Below are 15,012 nucleotides of genomic sequence, written 5' to 3'. Positions count from 1 at the left end.
ACAGTTAATGACCTCAGCAGCAGCTTTTTGTGGAATAGTTGCCTTAGACTCGTAGATTGACAAGGCTCACAATTTACTGATACAAGTTTTTAAATTTTTTCATTTGGATATTTCAAACCTGATATTTTTGGGTTTTGAATAACAATTGATTTATTATAACAAATTTTTATTAACAAGGTGGATATTTTTTTTCAAAATTGTAAATTACCCCTGTTACTATTCAATGTGGTTTTGACTATTATATTATAAAATGCTAAGTCAAGTGAGTCATGGCTGAGATTAGGATTTTTATGACGTTGTCTGACATAGGTATTATGTATTAACTCTGAATTTTGTTAACATTAAGAAGATTCACTCTCTTTCAACATGTAGAGGGTGTACAGAGTTATCTTGTAAAGATTCTGTGACATTAGAAAACACTACTATAATTATAAAAAAAGATACATTAAAATTATAATTTGATTTGACCTGCAGATCTAGAGCAGATACTGTACTGTAATGCCTAACCGCAACTGTGGTGCAGAAGTGAGCTAGAGTGAGAGCGAGTGTGTGAGCTTGGCTTGTTGTAGGGCTGCGGTCAGGTGAGGTGACACCGTCTCGGCCACAGAGCTCACTCAGCCAGCACAGTGTGAGTGTGTGTAGTGGGGCGGCCATGTCCAGCAGTGTACACGCCGCCTTCAAGCCCCGGGCCGCCCCCCGTCGTCCCCGCCCCTACAGCATCGCAGTCACCGGTGTCTCCTCGGAGAGTAGCGCCGCCACTACACCCACTAGACACAGTGAGCTTTGCCTTAGCCTTGCTTCTTCTCTTCCCATCTCCCATACATTTGTTTTGTTTCCTAAGCGCTTTTTGCATTTTTGTGTGTCATGTGCGCAAATTCAATTTGGCTCTTTCATTACTTTGCAGGATGTAACTGAAAATTTATGACATACATTTCAGTTAATCTTCTCTGTGTTAAGCCATTTTTAATGTCTTGTGCATACTACTCAATTTATTTATTTACTGTTAACTTTTTGTCATGAAACTGTATGTTTTATACATAATTTTATTCAAAAATATATTCAATATTCAAACAGCTACCTTTATTGGTATTTCATGAACTGGCCAACTTGTGTAAAATTGCAAACAGCATTTTTTAGCTTTACATTTAACTTCCGTTTATTATAGTATTGAAACACAAGTAAATCCAGTATACAAAAAATATTCTATATTTTGCTGTGATTCTAAAAATAATGAACAAATATAAAGAAATCGAGATGATAATGAGCACTGGCTCAGTTCACGTAATTCCATGTAGTACGATTGACCTGTAGGATATGTAATTAATTGCATATTATTTTGATAAAGAATCCTGAGTAACACTATATAAAATATATTTAGATACAATAACAATTACAAATATATATTTTGCTGTAAAAGAAATGCACAATTCTTGGATGTCAAAAGGCCTAGTGAAATAAATTTAAAATTAATAGTGAATTGTGTATACTATTACAGCAATAATTTGTTTCTCAATAAGATGATATCCTTCCACAATGAAATAAATTTTTGTTTTAATTAACTATTGTTTATTTTAGTCCGATCAGGTCTTTTAGCAGTTTAAGGGTTAGCTGTTGTAAAAAAGCAAATATTTTATTGAATAAATAGATTGTCTTTATCAGAAATGTGTTTGTATCATCACAAATTAATGTCCTTTTACATGTAGCTTAAGTATTTGTATATAAAGTAATAATTTTTAATTGAATAAAACCAATTGGGATTCATAATCCTATATGTGCTAGCCTGCATCAACAGCTTCTTACAACTAACATTTGTTTCTCCATTCCCAGTTTTCATCCAAGAAGCCATTTTTGTGTGTATTCTGTATTCATATTGTAAATACTAAGTCGTTCATCATTAAACTACATAGCGATGATTACATTATTTATTGTTTACGCTATTGGTTTGGTCTTTAACTTTACTCAGTGAGAAATTTGCCTTGAAAGAGTAAGAATGTAATCTGTTTGTTTTGTGTATCGATGGTTGTGCAATGTAAAATAAACTGTTTTCTCTGTAGGTTTAAGTGCCGAGCACCGTAATGCCAAATCTCCGGCTACAGCTCCGGACAAAGACAAACCACCTCTGCCTAAAGTTCATGCTACAAAGAAACCGGCCACTCCTAAACCAGAAGCACCCAAGAAGCCAACAGACAAGATTAAATCATCAAAGGTATGCGTGTTTCAGCCCCTGTACATGTAACTAAATAAATGTATTAAATTAAAAATAAGGAAAATCATTAAATATTTTACATATTCTGGGAAAATTAACCCATTAAGTACTAATCATTGATCGAGTGATGGACTTTAAAGTCCCAATAACTTCATCATGAAACAGTATTGTTATTAGAGCACAGAGTTTATAATATTTACTTTCAAGCTTATTATGAACTCGTATAATATTATTAATGTAAAGAAGTTGACAGAAATATTTTATTATACTAAATGCATATAATAAACCATGGGAAAAGGAGAAAATAAAAATATATTTTACTTGTTTTAATCCGGAGTAATAGGTATTTCTCAACTCTAAAAGTTTGTATAATTAAATCCAATGCTCAAAATCTTCTTTAATTGAAAATGTGCCCATGAAAAATTTGAGACAAGTAATCATTTTGCTTACTTTGCTCATTTTTTGCAAAGTCCTGAGATGTTTGTGTGAGCCTGAAAGAGAAGAGATCTGGGAGTGGGAATTTCACCATGACAATGCACTTCCTGTTCCTTCACAGGAACTGTCATTCCCCAATTCCCATATTCATCTATTGTAGCAATTCCTTTCAGTTTCTAGAACTAAATAGACCTTTCAAAGGTTGATAGCTTAACTCAGTTTACAAAATTTATCTATACAGACTAAGATACATTTCTTGCAACCTCTGTACAGAGTGTGAGTTAGACGACAGGGCAGTCCTAAAATTTAAACAGTGGCACAAATGAGTTTTACTGGCGGTTCACTAGTGTATTTAAAGGTTAACTGAAGGAATTAAACAACAATACACTAGATAAGTTGATGGAAATTGTGATGGAAAAAAATGTGTGCTTTCCAAAGGGAGAGTCCTTTAAGGACCCTGCCACCACTTGACTTTTGTAAAATAAAAAAAAATAATTAAAACTTCAAGTCAGTCATAAAACGTTTTTGATAATCACTCTTTATTGGTTGGAGCCTAAACGAAAAGGAAACAACATAATTACTCTCTACTGGTATATGAGTAGTACTAAACAGCATAAAGTAAAAAATGTTTAAAGGTTTCAACACCATAATATATTTCTGTAAAAATGTATTATATATATATATATATATATATATATATATATATATATATATATATATACATATATGGTTTTGAAACTAGTTTGTTTTATTCTCCTTGTGTATACCATTCATTTTCAGAGAAAGAATCTTGATATCATTTAGTTAAAAGTTTACGGTTTATCATGAAATACCTTTAGAGTTATTTAACATCATATATCAAACAGTTTTTGAAATACATGACTTTAATAAAAATGTTATCTTATTTAGAATTATAAAAAGCAACATATTTTATTGATTACCTTAATTAGAGAAAAATGATTCAATTGTAGTTCAACAGTACATATTGAAATATATAAAATGCTTCATATGCTTATCAAAAGGTGTATTCAACCCAATTTACTAAAACTCTTGGAGAAAGTTATTTTTTCTTGTTTAGACCATGCTGTTTCAGTAATTGTAAAGATGTTCATTCATTCTGATTTCCAATCATTCTACAATCAAGGAAGCAGTGCTGTGTTATGGAAAAACCCTTTGTAATGGATTCTGCAGAGATGAAAATGTTTTATCAAACCAAAGCGGAACTAGTGTGGAAGCAAATTAGGTGGTTCCACCCTGTTAAAGCATGAAGGATGGTGAAAGCGACCAGCTCACTTGTGTAACTGAACTGTCTGATTGGTTCCAGAGTTCCGCAAGCCCGACACCGAAAGCCACACCGTTACAATCGCCTGGGCCAGAGTCTACGATTGTGTCAGAGACTGTGGTGACCACCTCAGAATCGGAGACTGCAGGAAGCACTGTCACGTCAGAAACAACAGTGAGCACCTCGGTCGTAGAGACTGTCAACTCAGACAGTGGCGAGAGTGTAACTGTCACTACGGAGTCGACAGTGGGTGTGACAGTGGTGGAGACAAGTGTGCCCCAGCCCACCCCCACCAGTGCCCCACCACAGACTCAAGAAGTGGAGGCTCCTGTCGCCCAACTGGACACAATACCCCAGGAGCCTGCTACCGACTTGGCCGAGTGTGACATGACAGGTAACAACATGCTCTGTATAATGTGCTTATGGTATTTAATATTTAATCTAATCACTAATAAAAGTGTAGTTTTTATTGCTGTTTGCTCACTACAGTTTGTTGATTATCTATAGCATTGCTGTAATTAAAGTATTTACTAATTTGAATTCCATATTGGATTAATTAAGTTTGAGGTAAAATACGAGCAGCAGCTTTCTAGCAGCAAGTCTTGGTTTATAGTTAAAGTGGTATCAGCATCAGTTGGCACTGAAATGTCTGAAGATTGAGCAGTACGGTTGAGCACTAGCGAAGGCATATCACATCTGGTGTTGTGTATAGATTAGCAATTTTTATTAAGCCTCATTTATAATACAATATATAGGCAACGTCGAGTTCAATAAAGGTGCATGTCACTCCAAACTATGATGGCTGTGAAAAAATAACTGAATTAATAAATTTTTATACAAACCGGGTATAATCATGTGACATAGTAACAGTCAAAGATATGTAGCTGCAGACTTGAAATTTTGGGTACAACTTTAGCAAAGTAATTTTAGCTTACTCCTACCTTGTTGTAACTAGACTAGGACCCTGTGGAGCTAGTGGATGTTACATAATAAAATATGACACCTTCTCTTACTCACAATTATCTTATCTCAGGCTTCAACTTGGCAATAATTTTGCAACATTATTTGTTTTAGAATTCGTATCAGTGTAAATGTACTGCTAGCAAGATGTTATCAATGATTTTTATGCTGATTTTTTATACTAGTATGATGAAAAACCCAGATTTATTTATGTAATTTATAAGAATTTGCTCAAGAAATAACAGATTAACAACCTATATTTGTGTATCAATCTATTATAATGATTTAGTTTTTCACAAATCATTGATTTAACTACAACAGAGCAGTTTCAATATTTTTTTTAGTTTCATCTTTAGTCAGTTCTTATTTCTAATTACATCACTTATATTAAATGAGAAATTTTATCGACTTTTCTCTCCATAAAAACCTTCCTGGGGACATTAAGTATTTAGTAAAAAGAATTAACTGAATTGGTCTAGCCATTCCCTAGATTAGTGTTTAGCAACACATTTAGTGATTTATTCTTATGTATAAGATTTTGTGTAATAGTACTCAAATGTTAGTCAATTAAATTATTGATTATCCATTTTGATACAGCACTAATCATACAGTGTAGTGTATTATTTCGTAATTCATCTGCAGAATAATTATTTTTCAAATAAACATATGGTACAGTAAGTAAAGCATTACAGGATTGCAATTTCACTCAAACATTGCTAATTAGCAGGATTAGTATTATTGTTAGTTTCAAGTGTTTTTTGAGTCTACTGAATGATACTTGGTACTCTCCAGTACGCACTAGGTTGTCTGCCGCAGTGAATGTGTTAATTCCATTCCACAGCTGAAACAAAGTATCATACCATAGGTTTACAGGACTACTTTTCTAAATATATGAGAAATTTCTGATTTATATATTCTTTCAAAAACATTATTTGGGTTATGTCCAATCAGTTTGTACATTCACAGTTATCTGCCTCACGTAATCAGCTAAAAAGTTATGTGTAGATTGTACTGGGTTTAATTTTTCTCTATTTAACAACCTGTAGAAGCAATGGGAGTAAATCTTTATTCAAAAATTTTCGTTTTGGTATTTGTAACACTTTGCTAATTATTGCTAATTAATCGTCAGCGATTTTTAAAAAGAAATTTTAAAGCAAAGTTAAGTGTGAGGTTTTATATGTGTCCATCCAAAAGGAACAAAGGATCCTTTACATTAATTTTGGATGGATATGGATTGAATATGTAGGTAACATACTCATATAAGAACTCACCTACTATCCACCCTGCTTCTAACTTCCCTAGCCATTAGAGAATCTAGGTTCTGTACTAGCGAGCAAATTTAAGTACTAGGCCATTTGAAATTCATGAAAGGTGAATGTTGAGGTTTCTCTTAGCAACATTATTAACCGTTTTGTTCGCTAGTCTTGCACTTTTATTTTTGAAACACATAAAATGCACTTAAATTATAGTTAAATACACAGATTAGAATTTTGTAACAATCAGTAAGATTGTTTCAAAGTGAGACTGAACTCTTTCACTATTAAACTTCTAGCTGTAGTTAAATTTTGGGTTTCTCATACGACAATTGTGAGGTTGGTGGTGCATCTAAAAGTCCATATTACCATTTACCAGGCATAGAATCTAAATGGTTTCCATACTCAGTTTATAGAATAAATCCAGCACTAGCTATTAGCTGTTCACACTTAATGATAACAGCCACCAATGTGATAGCTTAAAACCCACTGGATAATAATGTTTTCTTCTTCAACTGTTAACAAGTTGATGTCACTCAGTTTTCTTGGTAATGGGGACTTTTCAGATACTTTAATCCGCTTTACTGCCGTTTATTTTGGTGAAGCAATTTCAACCCAATTTATCTGTTAAGTTTTTTTTTCAAAATCATAAAGAAAAGGTGATTACATATATTCAAGAAAAACAGTTTTGTCTGAGTGTCAGTACAAATTTCAGCATGGAAAAACAATCTCTGATACTTGATTTGATTAACAACGCTCTTTCGAAGATGAATCTGTTCTGCTTGTGTTTTTGGCTTTCTGACTATGAGGAGAATTCTTTTGAATGAATTAAAAACAATTGGAGTTGGTAGAATATCCTTGTCTTGGTCTAAAACTTACCTCTCCAACAGACACATAATAGTTTCCATGAATGGGGTGAATAGTCCACTGTTGCTGGTAGATTACAGAGTAATTCAAGGTGGTACTCTTTAAAATTAACTTTAAAATGCTTCAAAAATGTTTTTATATTGATACAAGTAATATGATCAATACTAGCATACTATTTGAAACTAATTGTATATTTATTTTTCAAATAAAATCACTTTTAAATGATGTAAACCTATAACTTAAATTACATACCACTTGGTATGTTTAAGATCGAATAATAAACAATAATTTTTAAAAGTGGTAAGCTAAAAGCTAATAAACTTTGCAAATTGTTTGTGAATCGCATTAAAATCTCAGTCATTTAAAGGGTGCTAGGTCAAATACTGCTATTTAAATATGATTCCAAGTGACGTTCATGGTTAAAAAAGCACCAGGTTGTGACGCATAATCCAGTCGGACTACTGGCTGAGCTGAGAGGACAATTACCTGTAACTACCTGAGATGATGGCCACACTTTATGGCTGGCCAAGTGCAATGGGTTAAACTTTTTCATACCGTTATATATTTTGGATATAGTGAAAGTTGTTTGTATTTTTATTTATTCCAGTAAAGAATTCCTTTTATGGATTTTTGAGATCCCACATTTTTGTTAGAAACAATTATCAATAAAAAATCAGTTCTGCACTAGTTGACTTATTCTTCCATCTTATGTCTTTAAATTCACTACTCTGTATTTTTTACACTGATGGTATCTATTCCTTTTTCAATCCTTTCAATTGGCCAGTCAGATCTTTTCTAACTGTTGTTATAAACCAACACAACTGCATCCATTTTTGGTGACAGATTTTCTTTCTTTTTGAACAGCATTCACTATATCTATATAAATAAAAATGAATTTCCGTCCGTTAGTCTCGCTAAAACTCGAGAACGGCTGAACCGATTTGGCTAATTTTGGTCTTGAATTGTTTGAGGAAATCCAGGGAAGGTTTAAAAGGTCAGAAAAATTAGAAGAGTTTGTCAGAATATTTAATAATTCAGGAAAATAATTATAATATTTACGACACGTAATCCAAACTTAACTGACCCTAAACAGCTGTTGAAACTTTCAGCTGAAGTTCACAAAAGTCGCAGAAATATTTGTTTACATTAAAATTTTATAAAATATTAAATAATTATACAAAGCTTGATCAGTAGTGTTATGCTGATTACAAATACAAATTATTATCCAATTCTTATTTTGGATTGCACCAACGACGATAATCCATCTAATGCATTGAAAATAATATTTAAACGGTGTTCTAATACCCACATTTAAGAAAGCTGCGAATGTTTTTTTGCACATAAGGTTGAAACTGGATGTACCCCTTAACAATTTTACTGTAGTTAAAGGAAAAGCAAAGAGATGGCACATTCTTTCCCTAATATCAGAAGCTGAATACAAGCGATAGAAGTAGATGCATTATTACTAAAGTAATCTTATTAAAAAATTGTAGGGTTCCATCATATTACACCATAAATCCTTTCAATAAGAAAGCTATGATTTTCGATTTAAAAGATTGCGTGTGAAGCCGTGGGTAAATGCTAGAAAACATATTTTCTTAATTTTCTCGGCACTTGAATCAGCAACATAATATGTTAGATTAATTGATATTGATGCTCGCTAGGACCTGACGGCGTGGCGGGAGGCCTCGGTGACTCGGACAAGTTTGGCACAGCCAGAATATTGCCGATGTCGTGCTCCTGATTTTCTTCTATCTCATCCAAATATTTTAATTCTTCACCAGTTAAATTAAGTTCTGAAAATGTTATTCCTTCAGATGATGATGATGACGATAGCATTGTTGAGACGAATTTCGGTTTTGATAACAATTGTTGTTTCACTTGATTTTTTTGGTCCTTGCCCCTGTTAATTCTTATTATGCGGCTCAAATTGTGACCGCACTTGATACAATAGTTGAAAGTATCAGCGGTTATTGTCAAACATTCGTCGCATCTTAACAATTTTTTAGTGCAACTGGGACAGGTAGTTGTTTTATTCTGCCGTTCTATCCACTTTTTGCAAAAGGGACAATGCATTGTAAAAGTTCTTCTATAAAAACAAATCAATCAATCTATTTTAAGGAAAGTGACTATCACGTTACAAACGAATTCAGCCAATTATAAAAAAAAGTGATCTGACACTTGATCTGACAGAAATTTAAAACACCTTTTTAAAGACACATTTATGTTTTTTTTATTAATTATTGTGGCATTGTTCAACAGCTGCGGTGTAGAAGGCGCTGTATTCATTGAATTTTGAACAGTTCTAAGATGCCATAGGATGTCCTATACTATGATGCCTTTATAAAGTTACCGGTTCTGCAATACATAATTAGGGTTTAAATTAATATGGTTTATGTTAAGAGGTAAGTGAAACGAAGTTCACCGGGTCAGCTAGTTGATGATAAATTCTTTATTAGTATTTCTTTTGTGCTATAACACATTCTACTGTTTCAGCCTCAATGTTAGCTAAGACCAGAATCACAACGGAGGAGGAGGCTAAGGCTGCTCTGGCCGAGAGGCGGAGGTTAGCCCGAGAGCAGGCAGAGAGAGAGGCAGAACTCGAAAGACAAAGACTTGTAAGTTTTGTTTAGTTTTATTTGACAATAATTAAGTTTTAAGCATCACCATAAGGTTGAAATTGAATCATTGTTTAATTAACAGTAAAATGCTGGTCACTATCCCAATATCTTCTACTAACAGAAAAGTGGCTCAGAATATATCAATTGTAACTATTGTGTATGTTTTATCTGTAGATTTTTTTCTATACAAAATTACTTGTGAAAATAGTTTAAGAAACTTTAAAATCAAATTTATAAATTAATTAATTTAGTGTTATGCACTTTTTTAATACATCATGAACTTAAATAATCAAAGTTTAAGTACTTCTGTAATTAACTAATAAATAATAAAAGGTATACCATGTTACATTGGTTGGAGGTTAAATAATCCTTAAAAAGGAACACCTGAACAATAAGTGATGTGCATCTGCAGTGAATTTCTAAGCCACCTCCAAGTTTAGACAGTTCTTTTAAGGATTCTTTAACTGAGAGAACATTTTTCAATTGCTAACATTAACAAATCAGTGGTTTGATCAATCATAATTGATATGCTAAATAATGGTTTGATTGTAGGAGGCTGAAAGATTAGCAGAAGAACAGCGACTGAGGGAAGAAGAAGAGGAACAGAAGAGGATGGAGGAGGAGCAGCTCAGGCTGCTAGAAGAGGCGAGACAGGCAGAGCAGGAACGGCTGAGACAGGCGATTGAGGTATACATGTTTCTATCATACAGAGTACTACTATGTGGTTACTGTACAAGGTAGAATTTCATTATACATTTCCATTAATATAACTTGAAACAATATTTATATATAAGTTAAAAATAGGAAAAAATCTGTGATAGCAAGGGCAAACAAAAATAAGTAATAGGGTACATTAAAGAAAAGACAAACAAGAGAATATTTGTTTGGATAATTGATAATATTTAATTAGTATGATTCATTCTTAAAAATACGGGTACAAGATATTGTCTATCATTCAAAATTGAATACTTCAATATAAGCTGTTATAGTGCTCTAACCAGGTGCTCCTGCAGCCCAAATATAAATATTTTCCTTACATAGTATATTGATTTTATTATTAAATATTTTTATTTTAGGAAGCACAAAAAAGAGAAGAAGAAGAAAGGCTGCAACGAGAAGAAGAAGCAAGGCAAAAGGTTGAAAAAGAAGAGGCGGAAAGGAAAGCGAGAGAAGAAGCAGAAAAGTATGTCATTCACCATATTGTTTCTATAGTAAAAATTAGTTTTTTTCAGTTTTTTTAGTGAAAGTCTATCTCTTGCCAAAAATGTAATGATAATAATAAATGTAACAATATAGCCTCCAAAGTATTTGATACAATTAGAAGGAATAATTTAACATTTTAAAATTCAAATTATTAAAGTTCAATGTTGTTTCTTTCAATATAATTTAATTCTGGTATCATTATTACATTTTTAACATTTTAACTTATTATTTTTGTTTATCCATTACCTTTTAAAATTATATATATGAGAATTAACCTTTCAGTATGGTTTCACGCATAGGTAGGTAACTTTGCTGTGTTGCAGTAGTTTCACATGAACTGTTTATACACATTTTTGTGTTCACGGCATTCTTATGTAACATATCGACAGCACTCAAAACTAATTCAAACAATTTGTTTGCCTCTGTAGAAAGAGAAGCCACAATTCTAACTTATTCTATTACTAAGTTTTATGTTTTTTTTTATTCAACTTATTTTTTTTTACAAAACAGATGATTTGAAATTGCTGAGTAGTTGAAGATGTTAGGTTATCACATAGTTTTTAATTATAAAATGATAAAAAAGTTAAAAGTATTAATGTTAGTTTTATTAATTATTGTTAATTTAAATTACACAATAAAAATAAATTTTTTACTTACTTTTTCTTTGAGAAAACTGTGAACTCTTGGTTGTGAGATGGTCTTGTCAAAGTATTTTACGTTACATACCGCTAGCGGCAAAATTGTCTGTTCAAAGTAAGCCAGTGAGTTAGTATAATTTTGGTTTAATTTAAGTGAAAAAAATTACTTTGATCTGTACTTGAGCAGCCAGTATTGTTAGTGTCAGGTGAGAATTCACTGTATTTGTTCCGACTATGAATTGAGTTTTGTAATATTAGCACCATATAATGTGAATGTTGATATCCTACATTTCAAGTAGAACTCTGTGTTGCATTTTAAAAGTTAATCATGTTTGATTACTAATGTTTCAGGCAACGACAAGAAATGGAGATTAGATTAAAGAAAGAGGAAGAAGACAGGTTAGCGAGACGCAAGAGAGTAGAAGCAATCATGTCACGTACAAGGGGCAAGGGCTCTACGCCTAATAGTACACCATCTAAGGTAATTTTGTTATGTTTGACAATCATGAGTTTATTAATATTTATTCTTAAGGGTGAATTATACAATATTTTATGGAAGGGAGCTTCTTTGTACGTTTCATGGGTGAATCCCAGTTTTCTAAGCCCAAGCTTTACCTTGTTTCACTCATTGCAACTGTGTTTTGGCATCCATAATATATTCTACTAAATTATTCAACTCACTCAACACAAGATCCATAACAATAGTGTATGGGCCATTTTAAGTGATTCTATAAACAATTTACTGTAAAAATACAATATGAAAGACATAATTTACATATTTTTATTTCTTTGCGGCCTTTCGTGTTCAAGAAACGCATCATCAGACCCACATAACTGAAATAAAAGTGGTTAAAGTAATAATAGAAACAATTTTGTACTTAAATAAAAAAAGTAATTAGAAATGCAAGGAGATAAAAGTTTAAAGACTAGGAAGTAAGTCTACTGTATGTGTAAAACTTAATATTTAATTAGATAAAGGCTGTAACGGTGAATATTGGAAAGGCCTTGGCTCATAATTTACTAAATCATTTAGTTTTTTTTTTATAAAAATCATTTTGTAAGCATGAAGGTAATCTTAGAAACATTGAAATTTTCAATAATATTTATTTTTATTTTGTTTAACATCGTTAATTTCTATAATACATAATAAATTTATATATTATAGTATAGTAAACGTGTATAAGTCCATTTGTTATTATCAAAATATGTCGTATTTTTTTCTGAAAACCTAAGGGTTATTTTCTTCAATTACCTAAATTAACATAGGCTAGTATCCATTATCGTACCAAACGAACATGTGGAAACTCTTAAAATAAATACTGTGTAATAATAATTGTATTAGCAGTTTTCCTAAAGTGTTCTAACATGATCTAAATTCACAAATTTATAAATTTGTAGCGGCTTGCAAACAGGAGTTGATTGTGTGAGTTGATGTGTAGGAAGATGGAGATGACAGTCCGGGAGAGGAGGGGAGCAGACCAGAGCCCCGGAGGCTCACGGACCAGGAGCAGTTCCTACATTCTGAGCGGAGCCACTCAGCCGCCAACACCACCACTGCCCGCCAGAACGGCCATCAGAACGGTGTTGACAATGTGTGAGTACTGTACCGTTCTTATACAGTATGTATCATGAGGAATCTGCAGAAATGTAACCATCTGGGAACTTGATAGTTGTTATAGTCGGTTATTGTAATCGGCCACAATACAGTAAATTTGTATTAGACTCAAATAGGCTTTAAAATATTAATCTTTCTACTGTAATTACTATTAATTACTAATTACTATTACTGGTTTATTTTTAAATCAAAATGAGGGCTTGAAAAGCTACACATAACCCATTATAAACAATACTTTTCTATAATTTACATTAATTACAATCCAGATCAAACTTCTTTACACTTGCATATACATTGCTCATTAAACTTGTAACATATTGTAAGTGATTAAATGCATGCACTACTAGATTATAGACTGTAATACCTAAGTTGAAGCTGCTTTTCCAAACACTTGGGACAGGTACTTTGCTCACAGCTATATAAAAGCTATATATATATATAGCATTTAGTAAGTTCAGTTAGGCACACTCTTCTACTATCAGCAACCAAAATATGTGAATATTAAAAGGTTCACATTCCTCATAAAAACCGTAATCATCCAACCGGTTTATATTCTTAAGAGAAAGTTAACAAAAATTTAAAAAAAGGAATTCATGTTTGTTCTATGTTAATTGGCAATATTTAGTGTTATAACAGTTCATCTAATATTTTCCTCCATAATTCTGTTCATATTTAGATGCTTCTAATATTGAAAAATTATATTTTGTTATTATTTTGTATTAAGGTTTCATTTACTAAAGTAAAAATCCTAATAATCTGACTGGTACAATTTAGGTTTGTATTATTTTTATACAATTTTGGTTGAATAACTAAGTAACTCGAATTTTTCTATGTCTCTTGAGTCGTTCAAGTTCAGCTGTATTAAATAATCTTTAATCAATATAGTGTTCATTTTTAACAATAACTATTATTTTAACAAGCAGTGTTGCCTGAGTGAAGTAACTCATACGCAACACTAATATTTACATACATATGAGATGTTTGGTGAAGCGTGCCTAACTGAATATATCCTAAGAGTTTCACCTAGAAGTATTGTGACGAGTGAGCGGTGAGAGCATGTCCCTGGTGTTTGGCCAAGTGGTCTCTCTCCTGCGTGAGGCTGATGTTGTTATTGTGTTGGAAGTGTATGATGAGTGGCTCACGTCCCTCGGCCCGGCCCGGGCACCAAGACAGCACACATGTAAATATCCTGCAGGTTGCAGCATGATCTCTAGTTCCAGTGCCTGAATACCATGCAATGTTTTAGACGACATTTGTTTGGTAGACTTACATGTTATAGAATACTAGCATTTCAAATTGATTGTTTTCATGTCTCTACAATTTTACAATGGCTACAATGATTTGTTTTAATGTGAATACTTCAGTAGTGTTCAATTTATTTTTGTTGTTGTTTTATTAACGGTTTTGTTTTATTTTTGTTTTAGTTTTAAATTTTAATTTAGAATTATTTAATTTAATTTAAGGCCTAATTTTTTAATTCATGCAATGAGTGTTATACTCTTTGTACGGGTTACCTACCTCATGGTGTGTAATGAGGGTGGAGCTAGACTAGACTATTTATAAATAATCATATTACATTAATTGTTCAACCCATTTCATAGTACATCATTATAAATACGTAGTTAGTGTATTTAATACAATAACTTGTAGAAACAGATGTGTGTTTGTGTAAATATGATTTAGAGTAGTGTATTGGACAATATTGTATGTTTATTGTCATGAATGGATCAATCTTACATTTATTAAATCATAGACAGATGGAATACTTAATAATTATAAAAATTATGGATGGTTATAAAATGTTAATGTAGTGTTTTTTAAATGTTATATATTGTTTTCATAGATAACGTTCATTTCTAGAATTTATTTAGAACCTGACAAAGTGGTTTGATTTATTTGTGGTGTATAATTATAGGATCAACACTCAAAATA

The 15,012-nt window shown here is 32.1% G+C and overlaps 1 protein-coding gene across 7 annotated transcripts in view; it reads left to right on the top strand.

Annotated features, from left to right (window-relative positions):
- LOC124360164 (ensconsin) overlaps positions 1 to 15,012 on the top strand; it is a 43,612-nt gene that overhangs the window by 25,174 nt on the left and 3,426 nt on the right. For 4 of the 7 annotated variants that reach the window (XM_046813545.1, XM_046813541.1, XM_046813543.1 and 1 more), the window contains 8 exons: positions 570 to 776; positions 2,055 to 2,206; positions 3,966 to 4,317; positions 9,500 to 9,621; positions 10,177 to 10,311; positions 10,701 to 10,807; positions 11,817 to 11,946; positions 12,905 to 13,059. In XM_046813545.1, the coding sequence (XP_046669501.1) occupies positions 570 to 776; positions 2,055 to 2,206; positions 3,966 to 4,317; positions 9,500 to 9,621; positions 10,177 to 10,311; positions 10,701 to 10,807; positions 11,817 to 11,946; positions 12,905 to 13,059 (1,360 nt within the window). Of the gene's footprint in view, positions 1 to 569; positions 777 to 2,054; positions 2,207 to 3,965; positions 4,318 to 9,499; positions 9,622 to 10,176; positions 10,312 to 10,700; positions 10,808 to 11,816; positions 11,947 to 12,904; positions 13,060 to 14,203; positions 14,261 to 15,012 lie in introns of all 7 variants that reach the window. The other 3 variants (XM_046813544.1, XM_046813542.1, XR_006922215.1) reach the window with 2 other exon arrangements.

Source organism: Homalodisca vitripennis, chromosome 4 (genome assembly GCF_021130785.1).
Source record: "Homalodisca vitripennis isolate AUS2020 chromosome 4, UT_GWSS_2.1, whole genome shotgun sequence".
NCBI lineage: Eukaryota > Metazoa > Arthropoda > Insecta > Hemiptera > Cicadellidae > Homalodisca > Homalodisca vitripennis.
The sequence above is the reverse complement of the archived record's forward strand: the minus strand, read 5'-3'. Positions and strand labels throughout refer to the sequence as shown.